General features: G+C 41.5%; 1 protein-coding gene across 3 annotated transcripts in view; it reads right to left on the minus strand.

Annotated features, from left to right (window-relative positions):
- Positions 1 to 17,576, minus strand: part of LOC104019556 (phosphatidylinositol 3-kinase regulatory subunit alpha-like) — a 74,834-nt gene that overhangs the window by 11,877 nt on the left and 45,381 nt on the right. For 2 of the 3 annotated variants that reach the window (XM_087762513.1, XM_087762514.1), the window contains exons 5-7: positions 16,208 to 16,339; positions 15,127 to 15,328; positions 14,853 to 14,932 (exon numbers count right to left, since the gene is read on the minus strand). In XM_087762513.1, the coding sequence (XP_087618639.1) occupies positions 14,853 to 14,932; positions 15,127 to 15,328; positions 16,208 to 16,339 (414 nt within the window). Of the gene's footprint in view, positions 1 to 646; positions 805 to 14,852; positions 14,933 to 15,126; positions 15,329 to 16,207; positions 16,340 to 17,576 lie in introns of those variants that run through there. The other variant, XM_087762515.1, reaches the window with a different exon arrangement.

Here is a 17,576-nt window from a genome sequence, read left to right on the forward strand (position 1 = left end):
ATCAGGATTAAAAATCAACCTGGCTCCTTTAGTTCTCCAGTAAGTACAACATTCCTTACGAACATCCCTGTCTGTATATTATGACTGTCTACAAAAGATGATGTTTTTACAGTTGCAATTAATATCAAGAAAGCATAATTTTTTAATATGATATGAAAAATGATGCGATATCAGGTATTCAATTAATATTGCTAGATTTTAAAATCTGTTTTTCCTCAAACAATCCAAAACAATGATTTGTAATCACTGTTTCAGGAAATAAAAGTGTTATTACAGCATCTCCTTTAGTCACAGTGTGGAACAGAGATGATAGCAAAAATAATAATAAAAGAAATGCAAAATTTTTATGATATAAATAGCAGAGCTAGAACTACATCTGACAGAATAAAATCAAAACAGAAACATGTCAATTCAGTAAAAATTCAATTAAGTAAGCAGACAGGTATTTCTACAGGTTATGATTCTAATTACTATAACAATGCACTAAAATACAATTTAATGCTTATTTATGAAAAAATGGAAAAAAGAAAAACTATTTGTATCAATGACAAAGTAAAGAAATCCTACATATCCACTAAGAATTTTTCAGCAGCTATCGTAAAGACCAAAATGAATTAAGTCTTCCATAATAAGACTGCACTTTTACCTGGTGGATCCATTTCTATGCAAAACATCAAGTCTGTGCCACAATTTATATCTGCCTTAGGATATTCTATATCCAGTTCTTCCATATTCCAAACAGTATTGTACATTTGTATGAGTTTCACTGAGTAAGCTCAGATACAAGAAAAGCGTCAGGCTCTCTTTGTAATGGTGTCTTGGAATTCATTTTAAAACCTATAAGGGGCTGCACTGTAACCTATTACATCATAATCCTCAGCCAATCATGTCAAAAGAATGTCACCAGACCATTCCCGTTTCATCATTTTGTTCTACATTAATCTTAAAACATTTTTAGTTTCTGAAAGAATCTATATTTAGCAGAACTGCAATATACACCTGGTATTACAAAGAAAAGGACTGAGTGAGCTCTCCTCACCCACATTCCCAGTTCGTTTTCCTGACTTTGCAGCATGGTACAGTCCAATCCTGGCAGGATGACAAAAGGCTGATATGCTGCAGCACGTAGCTCTTACACACACGTGCACACAACACATGCACACTCACACACAGGGCAGCTCCCTTTAAAGGTAGGTCGGTCACTTCTCGGTTTCATTCTCCTACTCAGATGTCTGAAGTTTACCATTCAAAAAGCTATAAAAGGCTTGTGGACCTACTGTACATATTAAAGATGCGGAAGGGAAAAAGAGCATGACTCCGTGTGTGTGTGTGTATCTATTACACACACATTATACATGTACATACACACACAGAGACATATACCTCCACATAACGAAATATGGATTATGTTTTTAAACTGTACAGATTTCTATAATTTTAATGGACACACAGGTCTGACATACTTGATATTATTATATTAAATAATAAAATATTATAATTTATATTATATATTTATAGATTATATATAAATAATTGTATATTATTTATATATTTATATTATATATTATTATATAAAATAATAAAATCTCTGCTTACTGCAGAGATGCCTTCCCCCCTTATCATTTTGTAATAAAATACAATTCCAGTCGATCTGGATTAACTCATTTTGGAATCTAAAAATCAAATATTGTGATCTTACATTCAGCAGTTTCCTAAACCATGGAATAAAGTCAAAACTGAGCAAGATCTTGAAAAATGATTTTGCTGAACATAAAAAGCCAGTCTGTCAGGATACAACAAGATTTAGTCTGCCTTTTCACGCTGTTTCTCTACCCTGTTCTCATTGAGATATTTATCAAGTTAATTGATTTTAAAAGCAAGAGTCCTTGTCAGTGTCTTCTTCTTCCTCGCTTGATGTTGTCATCAGTATTCTCCTACCATTTAGAAATATTCCTTCTTAACTCCCCCCCGTCATTGACTGTAACTCTCTCAGACCTCTTGGAAGAAACATGTACAGAATAGACTATTAATTCCAGAGCAGAATGCTATGTAAAGCAATCCGAATGCTTTATACTCACTATAATCTATGGGGGCAGAAAACCAGATACCAAAAATAACCACAACAAAGAGTAGCTGTAGCAACTACCTGTGACTACATCATAAGAAATCCTGGTGTGGCTGAAATGTGCTCTGTCTCACAAATACTCATTAAAAAAAATAACACAATTTATATCCTTCCCAAATATTTCACACACATCTACCCTCCCTCTGTGCCCCTCATCAGCTCACCCCCTTTAGACAAGCATTAACATATAAGAACATGTCTGGAGTACCAACAGCTACCAAAAAATGCATGCTAGTTTGCTTTATATGTTAACAAGCTTAAATTCATTTTGAAGTAGATTCTCCCCTCCCTGTTTAGGTAGACATGCTCCAAAGATTCCTTCCATTTCCAAAAAGAAATAGGATACTTAAAATCATCCCAGACATAAGTCCAAACACTGAACTTGGAAGTTTAGCCCACCTGCTACCCAAACAGTTGAGTTGCCAAGGTAATTATATAAATTAGGTTATAAAGATTTCCTACAAAGACTACATTGTTGCATTTAGGAATCAGTAAGATTTTTTTATTCTGTTGAATAAAGGCTTTCAGAAAAAATTACTTCTCCAGGGTTTCACTGGTGGCCGAATTCTGGACTGCCCACACTTGTATAATCAGGTTAGTGCTCAGTTCAGACTAGCCTAGCTTGCAGGCAAGAAAAGACAGGAGGCGGACAGGCAATTCCCCATTCCCTGTATAACCTGAAGAGGTACTGAGGTACTTGACTTTCATTCACGTATCTTAAGACCATGAAAGCTCTACCTGGTAATCAGTTATAGCAAAATACTTCCACGTAGTGATGAAGAAAACACACACAGAAATTCAAAATCACTTACTTTGTAAATTATGCATCGCAAATGCTCGCCCTTGTAATAGAGCCTGAAAATGCAATCCAATAATCTGAAAAATTAATTGGTTTCCTCTTATAAAAATCTTGCTTAAAAAAAACCCCAAACTCCTTTTAATAGGAAGCTTCTCTGAAGCAACTAAGCAAAAAAAAATTCTGAAAAAGAGATTGCTCTGCTTTCCAACCAATGTTCCATAAAAATCTCTAAAAAAGCAGTAACATGCAGTGAGAAAATCCAAGCCTTCTCTCTCTTCTTAAAAGATTAAAGCTCTGTGCTGTGCAGAAGGTATCCACTTACTCTGGTTCATCATTAAAAAGTGAACCTGACTTTAGTATTGTAAAAAAAAAAAAAAAGAAAAAAAGAAAAAAAGAAAGAAACCACCACCCTTGGTAGCTTGCACATCTCTCTCAGATAAAGATCTCAGTTTCATGATTAACTTGGGCAAGTTCAAATATTTGCTGAGAATGGGATTTCAGGTGGGGGAGGGGGAGCCAGATTCAAAGTAAAAGTTGTCATCAGCTAACAAGTGGCCAATGCAGGGCTAACTTTCTCATTTTAGCTAAGTAAATGAGAAGACCATTGTAAGAGGCCTTAAAATAGTCTCTGTCACTGGCTGCTGAGTGCAGTATTAAAGTCGAGAAAAGCACCATGAACAGCCAAATACAGGAAGTGGCTAACTAACTTACTGCAGAAAAAAAAAAAAAAAAACAGAATCAAAATCTTCCTTGAAAAGAGCTGCATCTCAGAGCAGCCCTGTACAAGCAAAATAGCCTGCTTGCAAGCACAGCATCACCTCCTACAGACTCATGCTGGATCACAAATACAGGTGTTGCTTGAAGATCCTTAGCATGAAGCTGTGAGGCATTTTATCCATTTTCCATAAACTGAAAGTAGTAGAAAAAACACCTGTCTGTATCCATGGTGTTTTCCAGTACGTCAGGGTTGTTGATTTCTTGGGCAGGCAGGTGGGAAAAGGGACTGTACAGAGAGGGAGCAGTTTAGGTTAAATATATTTTCCTTGCCTTAGTGATTGGTGGAAATCAGACTCGCTAAAGGAATGGAACAGCAACTGAAGAGCCTGCTCCCCTTTGTCTACAGAGGTTAACTTCTTTGCCAGCTATACTTTTACAAGGAAATAAATCCAAAATGAAAGGAGAAGCAGACCACAAGATTTAATTCAGAGAAAGAAGAGAAGGGGATTAATATTTTCCTCTCACTTGTTGGAAACAGTGAGAACTTCTAGTAGCTGTGTTCCTTCAGATAAGCTTGTGCTCCTTACAGCAGTCAAACAGCATTGAAGTTTTCACCTCCTGAACACTCCACCTACCAAAATCCTCCTATGCTACAAAATACCAAACCCACTTGTACCTCATAATGAAATCCCAAATATATCTGCAGTACATTTTTGATGTTTTACAGTTTATTGATTAGCTTCACCTATAACAATCCCTTGCTTTTCCAGTTTTAGCCTTTTCCTACTTGAACAATTGTCAGTTCTATGTATAATCTAAAGCAGCATAGTCATAAAGGTACAGCCTACTTCAAATGGAGACGGTAACCCGTGTTTCTGAACTAATGACAGTACACAGCAGAAGAGGAAAAATCCAATTTCTGACAGTATGCCTCCTATTTACTGTTAAAATTACAGAAGGGGTTGATATAACACTTTTTGCTTTATAGGGCCACAATACAGAAGCATATTCTCAAAGGAGATAAGACAACTCAAAACTGGTTCATTTAATTGTTTATAATTTTAGAAAGCACAGGTACCCACACAGAGATAAAAGATAAGACTTTGTTCCCAAGTCCAATTTTTTTTTGGATTCTAGTGCCTTGTGCAAAAATGAGTTCCTAATCATCCTGCAGAAGAGAATCATGTGTCTTGTCAAAAAAAGATACCGATATGCACACACCTGCATTTTCATACAATTGCCCCATCTTAACTTTTATTTAAATTTAAATTTCAAAACTTTGAGTAGTGCCCATTGAATCTATAGATTTGTATTTGCAGAAAGTTAGCAGCCTATGACTTTTTGCAGTCATACTCACAGTGGTGTTCTATCTATAAAGCAATTTGTTTCTAAAAATAGACGTACGAAGCAGGAAGAGAACTGATCAGGTTCAACAGGCTTGCATGTGTTACACGTACTTAAATACAAATACACGCACACATATTAATCTGTAAAAAATTCTAATAATGTTGTACATTTCAGTTTTACCAAATACTTTCAATTAGGTATTGAGAAACATAAAGCATACACTACTGTCAAAATCTAAACCAAGAATACAGCATTGCTAGGTATGGTGATTAACAAAGCATTTTGCTCTCCGTTAAATCAGATATAAAGTCTGATTTTTATTAACTTAGAAGGGGAGCCCTCTGCCGGGTGAGGCCCGGATGCACAATATCCAGTACAACATCAGTTCTCCCCGGGACAGACTGCCTTCTGCACACTCCAAACCATGCTTAGTGCTGCCAACAGTCCAGCCAAGCCCATGACGTGATCCAGAAAAGTCCTGACAAGGGACAGAGTTTTTACATATTTGGCTGTGCCCCCAAGACACTACTGACAGGACTGTGGGCTGAGCCTGACCACCGCAGTTCAGGGGAGCTTTGTGACCAATTTCAAGAGGAATAGGATCAGCCTTTACACTCCCCTGTTCTGGTTGTTATGCCACCAAACTTGCTAATATTTTGTTCAGCTAAAAGCAAAGTGTCTGCATCTAGGTGATACTGCCAGAACTCTCACCCCATCCTCAGCAAGTGAGCAGTTACGTGTAAGGCAGTCTCATTACCTCACTTATTCTTAGCTATGACCCTGTGAGTAGTAAAACCTACCTCTTCATGCTTAAAACTGCAATATTTCACAGCTCGAGCCATTATTTACAATGCTATTTACAAGCCTGGGAAACAGGAATAAACTGGGATAGACAGTTTAGACAAAGCAGCTCAGCTTGAGTTAGTGTGCAAGCCATTAGAGGCTTCAATTCATCCATACAGGATGGCAACTCCTTCCAGCCACTGCAATAGCTCTTCCTCTGCTCCTCACCAGCCCATCTGTCCACAATGCCACCAGCTCCCCACATCTCTTTCGCTCTCCCACCATGTCCCCCTTCCTCTTTACCTTCCTGTGATAAGACCTCACACACCCAAAGCCACTCCACACTCCTCAACACACCTCTGCCCCAAGAGGACTCCCATCTCCCTGAGTTCTCCCCAAAAAAGCCCTCCTAACTCTCCTATCGCACCACCTTCCTCTGTACAACCTGCCCTCCCAGCTCAGCCAAACCGACCACGCCGCCCCAAGCACCTGCCGGGCCCCATGGACAGCTGCAGGACCTGCATCCAGCACAAGTCTGCTCCAGACAGGAAAACCAAGAGCCTTTATGATCCTCAAAAGTGAACTGAAAAAAACATCCAGTCTTCTATACCAACAAATATAGCCCATTTTTCAATATATACCTCTAAAAGCATACGCATCTTCACATCTCTCTCTGTTGTGTGAGATTCTATCTGTGAGACATAAGCAGCACTGTTAGCTATAATCTCTTATAACTAAGATACTTTCTTCTAACACTACTGTTTTGAATAGCATATTTAGAGACATGCACTTTGTTTCTGACTGTAAAATCAGCATTACTTTTTAAAGCCTGTGTGGCTGTTCATCAAGTTGGGGTGTTAAAATGGGATGCTAAATCATCTAGTTTGCTCAGTAACACTTACCACCTTTCAGGCCTCCCACTGATAAACACAAAGAATGAGACAGGAATCAGAAAATGGATCTGGTTACCAATTATTCAAAACACCAAACATTTCTCTAATCTTACTTCTCCTGCAACATTACTTTGTCTTGACGTACTACACACATAGGCACAACAGGTATTTTAACTTTAGTACTTTAACTTTTGTGGAGGGCTAAGCACTATTCTAATTCACAAACAAAAATGCATAGTTTGCTGTTGAACACTGTGACAGAGAAAAAAAAATCAGTCCAGAGTTGTGATTAAAAAAATCAAGTAATGGCCTAACAGTAACTCCTGTTTTTGTGCTATGGTGTGCATAGCAACGCTCTAGCTGTAAGATGTCCAATTTAAGATATATTAAGATATAAGGCCCAATTGCATAATTTCTATTGCTTCGAGGCAAGAAGGATAATTAGTGGGTGATGCGATAAGAAAAAAAACACAGTTGTGCAAAGATCTCCTCCCTATTTGGATCAGTTATCTCCAACCCTGCATTTAATGTATCTACATACTGTGTAAGACACCACTAAAATTTCATGCACAGCTCATTTTAGACAGAATGTTTTCATCCAGGCTCGAGAATAACAGAAAGAAAAAAGAAAGGAGGAAGTTATCACTTCAGTCGATGAAAAAGAAAAGAAACCTGGCAGCATTGGCTTACCTGTTTTCACTTAGTTGTCATTACATGATTTTCAACAATTTCTTTCTGTTTAAAACCTCTTAACTTCTGAACTTTAAAAATTCTATTATAGATTGTCATTCTCAGAACACTTATATGACAAATAAGTTATCTTTTCTAGGTATCTTCCTTTATTACAATGTCTCTAAACATTTCTTAATGAAACTCAAGCCACTACAACCAATAATCTTGAAGATGATAATTTTGAAAAACACATCTTCGAGTCTTCTATGAGAACTATAAAAACACAGCACTTCAGATGATCAGGTCACTGAATGATTTTGGTGCTGAAAACAGACTTGTGTTCTAATCCTGTAAACTTACATAACATTCTATTAAGACTCAACTTTTGAAAATTATTCAAGCACTTTACAGGCCTAAGAGCAGAGGCTAGCTAACCATAGACTACAAAGCTTGAAAATTTGTATCATCTGAGGTGGTTTTCAGCATATTAATAGATGTGCAAATGTTCTACTAAAAAACATTCCATTGCCCAGGATGGACTTTGAAATGCACAGAGAAGGAGTTCTATTTTTTGTAGTAAAGATAAGGGCTGGCGACCGGAAGATCACGTGCTGTACGGAAAGAGTTAAGGGTCGACCCTCCCTTGTCTCCGCCCCTTATAACATGACACACCTACTGCTGGGGGTATAAAGCCCGGGTCGGCTGGAGATCTAGGGGGATAACCTTGATGTGTAGTGTTTGCTACACAGTGGTGACCCCGACGTGATCAGGCAACAGCGATGGAGCTCGCGGAACTCATAAAGGTACTAAAGTCGGTAACGACAAGGGTGCTCAAGCGGGGGTTTGCGGCAAGGCGGCGCCGACCTGCTGCACGTGGTGTGCTGATGGGGCAGGAATCTCCTGGGAACGAAAAGCCAACAAGTTTAGTTTCGGAGGGGACCCAGGCTGGCTGGGAAGGAGTGGCCTGTGGGACACAGACGGAACCGTTGTTACTGGGGGCTGAACCAACGGAGGAAGGGGAGGTGCAGGGAGACTATGGTGCAGCGGGAACAAAGGAGTCGGGAAAGGTGTTCCCGATACAAGTGGGGAGTTTAGAGCGGCCGCCCACGGAACCTTCGGCACCTCCTGCACCAGTGGATCTACCACTTCCTCAATACCCCTGGGGCGAGTTGCAACAATGTGTGGAAAGGGAGCTGACTGATAGGTTGCTGGATTGGGTCCCGGGGGCTGATGTGGGATCCCAGCAGTATCGTGAACTACGTGAAGGAAGATGGCGGGAAGGAGAAAAAGAAGGCAAAACACCTGAGGACGCCCCATTGTATCCCAGTGATCGACGAGTGCTGGACACACAGAGAGCGGAGCGCAGGACATCGAGGGGGGGTGGTAGGGCTCCCCCGGCACTGCTAGTGATACCTGAGCCACCAGAGGGAACCCCTATCCCTAGGGCAATGGGAAATCAAACTGGTATTCCCTCACAGTGGAGGGAGCCTGTACACGATTACCCCATGAGCTCTGATAGCAGTGAGGGCGAAGGGGGTGACGAGGGATCCTCGATTGTTGCTCATCCGCCCCCGCTTCCGAGACGGACTAACGAGGTTTCAAGGGAACTCGAGGCATTGATCAGCCGATTGAGAGGGGTGGTGGCAAATGCGGAAAGTCTTATGCCAGGGGGAATGCCGAAAGAGAGGGCAAACGGGACAGATTGGCAGATGATTGCAAAAAATTGTGTCTTGGAAGGAGTGCGATTCCAGGCCCCTCCGATTCAAGCATTTCCTATCCGAGCAGCCCCAGGTGGAGGATATGAGTGGCAACCGTTAGATGCAAAGTTGGTGAAAGAATTGGTCACAACGGTGAAAAGTCATGGATTAAATTCCCCAGAGACCCAAGTCCTATTAGACTGTGTTTTTGCAACGCCGCTTGCACCTTTTGATATCATTCAGTTGATGCGGGCCGTATTGACCCCCTCGATGATGGTATTGTTTAGGGAGGAGTGGAGGAATCGGTGCACCCAAGTTGTTATTGAGGCGCAACAGGCCAACCATCCCATGGCAGGAGTGACTTTAGAGCAGTTGATGGGTGAAGGGCAGTTCGCAACTCCTCAGGCACAGGCTCAGCGAACGCGGGGGCGCGATTTTGCTGCATCTTCGAAAGCTGCCCAGGAAGCAATACGCATCATCGCAGCTCTTGATAAAAGGGAGCCTCCATGGGTCCAAATACGGCAATCGTTAAGTGAGCCCTTCACAAAGTTTTTAGACCGGCTGCAAGCGGCGCTCCAGGTTGCTCGACTTCCTGAGCAGGCTAAGGAGGCAATATTGCTTGACTGTGCACGTACGCAAGCAAACCCACAAACTGCAGTGTTGCTAAGACAGTTACCCATAGGGACCACGCTTTCACAGATGATTCGTTATGTGCTGGAACAGGAACAGGCGCAAAGTATGCAACCGGTAGTGGCCGCAGTCCATGCGGCCTGCCGCGGCGCACGACTTATGTGCCATAGGTGTGGGGGGCAAGGACACATGGCGCGACAATGCCCTTCAAAAATAAACACCCCCGGAACAGGGGAAGGAAAGAGAGACCTATGATGCTGGCGCTGTGGGCGACTAGGCCACAGAGCTCGACAGTGCAAATCGGGGAGTCAGCAAAGGAGACCGGGCTGGGGAAACGAGAAGAGGGGATGGCTGAGGGCCGTGCCATCCCCACCTGCCCCAGTGATCAGCTCAGCAGGCCCGACGACAGCAGCGCAATGTATGGCACAGGGAGTCTCTCCTTCCCTGGGACCAGCACAGTCGCCTGCGGTCCCAATGATGCAATATCCAACTCAGCTGCCTTGGGGAGATGGGAGCGCGCAATAGAGGAGGCTGGGGATAGAGCCTCGCCGTATGTGGCACTCACCCTAAACATGACCACACGACCAGAAGTAGATATTATAGTTACCCCATGGCTCCCAGCGTTGGGGGGAACACCACGCCTCGTGTTAAGAGCCCTTTTAGATACAGGAGCGGATGTTACAGTAATCCCATCACATCTATGGCCAGATGATTGGCCACTCAAACCGAGAGGTTCGCTGCAAGGCGTGGGAGGCATGCAGACCTCGCATCAAAGCAGGAACCCAATGCAAATTATGTTGAAGGATCCGGAATCTGGACAAGCTAGGGTAGCATGGTGTAACCCTGTCATTGCTGAGTTACCCATTGTCATCTTGGGACGATGTTGCTTGCAGAAGATGAATATAGTGCTGCGTACAAATTTATCATAATGGCCACTGCCTGTGTCCGCCCATTAAAACTCACCTGGTTGACAGATAAACCAGTGTGGGTAGAGCAGTGGCCATTGACAGAGGAAAAGAGGGCGGCTGTTCGACAATTGGTACAACGAGAACTTGACGCAGGACACATCGAACCCTCTACAAGTCCCTGGAACACCCCCATTTTCGTGATAAAGAAAAAATCGGGAGCGTGGCGACTGCTACATGATCTACGCGCAGTTAATGCATGTATACAAGACATGGGTCCGCTACAAGCGGGCCTCCCTTCTCCGGCCATGATTCCACCTGACTATCAAATAGTGGTTATAGATATTAGAGATTGCTTTTTTAGTGTTCCCTTGCATGAAGAAGATAGAGTACGCTTTGCCTTTACTGTTCCTGAGCCTAACAATCAACACCCGTGCGCCAGATATCAATGGAAGGTGTTACCCCAGGGCATGAAAAACTCACCAGTCTTGTGTCAAATTGCTGTAGCTGCTGCGATACGCCCTATTCGAGAAAATTTCCCTACGGTCATCATTTTCCATTACATGGATGACGTGTTACTGGCGTCCAACCAAGAGGAGTTACTGGAAAAGGCACGCGTGCAGCTGATAGTCAGTTTGGAGCAACATGGATTACACATTGAGCCTCGGAAAACACAGGTAGGGCGTGCAGTAAAGTATTTAGGTACTCAACTGAGGCCACGAAGCGTGACAGCGCAATCATTTGAAATTCGGACTACAGTGACAACACTCCATGAGGCACAAAAATTAATTGGACAACTATTGTGGCTTAGAAACTTTATTCCAATATCTGAGGCAGAAATGACTACCTTATATCAACTCCTGAAAGGAGGAGATTCCCCCTAGCTCCAAGGACTCTTTCAAGAAACCATCAGGAGATTCTTAGGACAATTATGGAGCGAGCCCAGCATTGGGGTCTCGCTCGATTTACACCTGAACAACCGGTCACTGCCCTGATTTACATGACCGATACCGCTGGCCATGGTTTACTAATTCAAAATAATGGTGAAAAAGGCTGGCCTTTTGCTTGGTTGTATCAAGGCAAACCAAAGACGGCTTTAATTTCTTGGCCAACATTATTATCCCAGCTTATTCTCCGCTGTCGGAGGCAAACTCAACACTTAACAGGGAAGGACCCGGAGGTCATCGCATTGCCCTGTTCTTTGGCACAGTGGGAGTTGGTACTTCCACAAGTGGGGCTCCTGCAAGCGGCGATAGCTGAATTTACGGGTCGTATTGAAGGTCTAAGACCACACCCCTGTGGGGAGATAATCCAGGTACTCCATTTTTTGCCAGCTAGTGCCATAGTTGAACAACCCACCGGAGGCCGCATGGTTTTTACCGACGCGTCATCGATTACTGGGAAAGCTGTCGTTACATGGCAGGAGGATGGTCAGTGGACCCACATTAGTTATCAAGATCAAGGGCAATCCGTGCAGTATCTTGAGGCCAAGGCGGTATGGATGGCTCTCACTCAATGGCCCGAAGAGGCCTTGGATCTAATCACAGACTCTTGCTATGTATATAAGTTACTGAAGAAGTGCCGATGGGCACTTGGGGCAACGTCAGAGATTGCCGGAATGTTGCTCACCGCACTGCAAATGAGAACCGCTCCTGTCTGTCCTATCCATGTTAATAGTCATAGTTCCATACCGAGTTTTCTTTCTGCTGGGAATGAAATAGCGGACAGCTTAGCAAAGAGCGTACTGGCGGTTGAAGAAACTTCTAACCTAAGGCGAGCTTTCCGCCTGCATGAGCTCCTCCACTGTGGAGCTCGCGGTTTAGCTAGGCTCGCTGGCATTACGTTGCAAGATGCTCGCTCTGTGATTGCTGCTTGTCCTGTGTGTTCCAAAGGTCCCCTCTGGGAGGCAGGGGTAAACCCTCGAGGGTTGCAGCCCAACCAAATATGGCAGTCTGATGTTACGATTTATGAACCCTTTAATCCACGTAAGTATCTGCATGTCACAGTTGATACCTGCAGTGGAGTTATTTTAGCGACTATGCATGCTAAACAAAATGCTCTCTCAGTTATTTTACATTGGCAGGACTGTATGGCGCAACTTGGCATCCCACAAAAAATTAAAACAGATAATGGAGCGGCATATGTCAGCAAGAAGACAAAGGACTTTTGCGCGCGCTGGGATATTCAGTTGAGTCATGGCATTCCCTATAACAGTACGGGCCAAAGCATTGTAGAACGCGCGCACCGCACATTAAAAGAGTTACTCGACCGACTTAGGGAGGGGGAAAAGATAAGCCCAGGAACAGGGGTTCCCCCTCCCCTTGACCCTCCCTTATTTCGGGCACAGCGTCTGTTGACGACGGCACTAATTACCTTAAATCATACCATTCGAGGGAACACCTATAAAACCCAGACTGCAACCCAGGCACATTTCCGGCTCGATGAGAACGAAGGGCCTTACCCTTTGGTTCAAGTACGGGACCTGCAAACCCGTGAATGGGGGGGCCCTTATTCCCTCCGTTGCTTGGGACGTGGGTATGCGTGTGTGCAAACCGAGAAAGGGACGCTAGAATGGGTACCCAGTCGAAATATTCGACCGTATAGACATTAATCAATCTATTGAGTCTTATCTTGACAGGTTACCATTTCCCTATGCATCCTGATGGTGTGGGGGAGTAATGAGGGAGCCGCGACGAACTACTGGCTGGACTGGGCAAAATCTATGAACGTAACGGATGCGTGTCTGTATAAGTCTTACCATATATCGATTATTTTACACGCAGCTTCCCCAGCAAGATCCAGAACTACTGGAGCTAAGGGAGGGGGAAATGTAGTAAAGATAAGGGCTGGCGACCGGAAGATCACGTGCTGTACGGAAAGAGTTAAGGGTCGACCCTCCCTTGTCTCCGCCCCTTATAACATGACACACCTACTGCTGGGGGTATAAAGCCCGGGTCGGCTGGAGATCTAGGGGGATAACCTTGATGTGTAGTGTTTGCTACAATTTTTGTAACAGATCATATGAAAAATCCCAGGAGGACCCTCGAAATAAACTATTGTATTACAAAAAAATAATTAATTCAGAAGCAATATTAAAAAAAATAGCTGTTAGATTATAATTATTAATGTAGCGTCAAACCCTATAAAACTGATGAATACAGCCACATTTCTTCAAGTGCCCTAATGATACTCTCAGGATGACTAGACTCCTTGTCCTCATTAGTAGTTTTAACATCAACACCTTTCACTTTTATACTTTCCTCATATGAAGCAACTCAGAACTATGTTCAATCCAGTGATCTCTTAAGTGCAACTTAAAAATCTTAGCCATTTTAAATTAATCTTCATTAGTTGATGAAGGGGATTATACAATGTGCCTACCTGAAATACGAGACATAAAGCGTTTTTCTGCTGCTGTGTTCTAGCTCTTTGAATCTTAAGCAGCCCTACAAATCCTACTGCCATGAACTTTACCTTGTACTTTGAATAGAGAGGCAGGAGAGTTACAGCCTGCCCAGTGTTCTGTTTACCACTGCCCTATCCTTTGTTCAGATATTCTCTGTTACTAAGCTGTAAAAGCTAATATCTAAAGTCCCCCTGCATTAATAATTTCTTTTGCACACAGTTAGCAACTCTGCCTTGCTCTTACCAAATATTTGATTTAAAACCAGGGATTTTTGCATAAATTAGAGGTGGGTTTTACTGTTTCTTGACTAAATTAGGTGCTAACTCACAGAATCAAAACAAGTGAATGGGGTGCTAATATTTTCCACATTGTTTATGGATATTGATTAAGAAATCTTTTGAGTCTCTGGATTAAAAAATGCATATAAGTTAAGAAAGGGGGAAATTTTACTTTCTTCAAATGATCTCTATGGGGTATTGTATTTCTAAGAAAATTTGCCTGGGAGTAGAGTGAGAGTTAAATAAAATCTCCAGAATTTCCCCACCACCACTGCTGTATGATATGTATTCTATTGGTTTACAGGTCTTATAAGTTCACAAATTCTTATTCACTGTTTACTGAAAAAGGAATGAAAGTCCTAAGGCTGTACAAACTATGGGTACTAAAATTATTTTAATGAAAAAGACAGTTTCTTAGAAAATAAATGTTGCACACCACTATGGAACATATGAACAACTTCTACTTAGTTCTGTAATTATGCACTTTTGCATTAAGTTTGATTAAAAAAGAAAAACAACATGCATTTACTGTCCTTAAGTTGAATTTTAATATTTAAGAAAACAACGGTATATAATGTTTTTAATTAAAAATATTTTTACCTGGTACAGGCTGTCTCTCATTCCATTCACTTGTGATTAAAACCTCTAGGATTTTTATGTGGTGTTCAGTATTATCAGAGCTGCAAGAGATGAATTAGACAGTAAGAACTAGGAAAAATGCAAGTTTACATTAGTATTATTCAAAAAACATTGGAAAAATTTACAACAATGCCCTCCACATTAGAAGTGAGGTCAGGAACTTAATTAATTATACTTACTTTTGTATATAGCTAACCCATCTTTACAGTACAGATTATAAAGATGACCCACGTACCTTGCTATCTGGAATTTGAAAAGCAGAGGGCTGAAAATTTCAGCCAGAGACCTTGCATTCAAGAGATTTTTGCTGGAGGCTTGACAAAGTCTGAGGAAATGTTTGAGCAAATACTGGAGTGTGAGCCAATACTGGGGAGGTATATTTGGAGATCTGATGAGTTTCTTCAGCAACTGAGCATATTCCTCTGAGCTCTGCACTTCTGCAAGCAAACAGATAAAAGGATCTTGATATCAGAACAGTAACATTCGACAAGTAAAATGAAACTATATATGACTTCTTTGGAAGCATCAATCTTACAGAAAAACAAAAAATACTGTCCTCCATTAGTGTTGTAAGAGTTGTGTCTTCTTTTGAAAAAAGTGAAATGCTCGGGGAAGAGTAAAGAACAAGCATTTAAAAGTCAAATGGAAACAGATATGCATTTTGGTAAAAACCACAATGTGTTCAGAGTGTACTGGTAGAAGTCTGTCTTGTGTTTAGCATGACACATGATTGGGTAATTCTGAGATGCACTAGATAATTCTCACAGGTGCTGTTCTAACTTTGAAGGTTACCAGTAACAATATCCTGTCCTGAGACATATAACATAATATTTGGCCCACGTGCTGAAAGCCTATAAGCTGTACTTGTTTGAAATGACTACTGTAGATGATGAATCTTGCATGTATTTGTCACTTCATAATCTGCAACTCCCGATGTACTGCAGAACACGATGACCTCTAATACATTTACTTTGTCAGCACTGATAAAAAGTTAAAAATTAGCTTTCTGAATACAGATAAATCCTTGATTGCCCCCACAGTTTTTATATAGTCATTCTACTTACTAAAATGAAGAGAACTGTGTTATCCTTTATATTTTCCATTATGTTTACCTAAATGGATAAGTAAATAATGCATGTCTAGATCTGAACTGAAACAGCTTTCATCAAAAGCAGTGAAGGTATATATTTTTTCTGAGATGCTGCCAGGTTGTGCAGAATCTTCCATGTTCTGTGGGTGATAGCTGGACCACTGGATATTCAGAATCCTAACAAAAGCTTTTTGGTTTGACATTTGAAATAATTTGTTATTCATACCTTGAGCTACAGAAATCATGTCACTGTAAACAGCTGCTGGAATGATGGGATTTGGCAGGTCCAGGAGATACCTCTTGAGAGCATCTGATAAAGTATGCACATCAAATGTCTCTAAATCCAACAGAGACGCATCTAAAAGGAAAGAGCAACATACTTTTTAGATATTAGAAACTAGAAAAAATACATAGGCTCATGATATTAACGCTTTATACCAAGCCAAAACTGCTAACTTATATCTGGGTTTATGGGGAATGACTTGTAAGAAAGAATCGAAGACACCAAAACACATCTTTGAGATGAAGAACATACAGTGCTCAACACCATGCCTAGGCCTTTGGCATCTGATGAACCAAATGCCTTCCAAAGCTGTGTGGCCTTCCGTCATATACAGTGAAGGGATGAAGTCAGAATAACAGTAGTGACTTGCTGTAAGTTGGCAGTGTAATGGAACATCAGAGTATTTTTAACAGGTTTTTGTTTTACCTGTAAATATTTTGTGTAAGAAGTAAGTATTAATCAAGGGTTTGGGCAAATGCAGCTTCTCTACTGGTAGCTACCTCTATGATGACTGGAAGCTTGATTAACAACTTGGGGCCCCAAGTCTGTAAATATTTATGTGAGTCGAAACAAATATACACATGCAGAACTGGGTGCTTGGTGGTTTATGCAGCAGTTTTAGGATTTATCTTGTAAAACCTGGTACCCTTCCAGCATAGTTATGACCTGGGCTAAGGTTTGGGAGTGTCACATTGTGCTGGTTTTGGCTGGGATACAATTAATTTTCTTCATAGTAGCTAGTATGGGGCTAGGACTACTTGTTAGCATTGAAGCAAGGAATATCAGCAGCAAAAATAAAAATAGGAAAATATAGAAATGCTTACTTAATGCAAGCAAGATTAGGTTTCCTCTTAAAACATGAAACTGGTGCAGTAAAGTCCTAAATGTTTACAGAAAGATCCATGTTTGGTACCAGAATTTAGAGATATTAATGCTGACCAACTTTCTAGGCTAGCCAAGTCCCCTGTAAAATAACTCCTGAACCTATTTGGCCATTTTAAACCAAATTCAACAGGGAGGTAAAGGAATCAGATATATGGTGTGTCTACACGCACTGTGAAAAAAGGCAGCCAAGAAGGGTAGCGAGACACTTAGTGCTCCTCCAACTCCTTCCTGTTTTCCCCAAAGGAAAGCTTGCAGTATGAGCTCAATCCTTATTAGACACCAAAGAATCCACGTGAGAAAAAAAAGACATTATGAATGGCTCAGATGATAAAAAACTTGCAGTGCGGGTATGAATTCTATAAGAGCAATTATGTGTCAGAGAATCTAACCACAAATTCATAAGAAATAGTTTTCATTAGTTCTGCTG

Source organism: Nipponia nippon, unplaced genomic scaffold (genome assembly GCF_047370975.1).
Source record: "Nipponia nippon isolate SJK-2023a ecotype South Korea unplaced genomic scaffold, ASM4737097v1 scaffold_26, whole genome shotgun sequence".
Classification (NCBI taxonomy): domain Eukaryota; kingdom Metazoa; phylum Chordata; class Aves; order Pelecaniformes; family Threskiornithidae; genus Nipponia; species Nipponia nippon.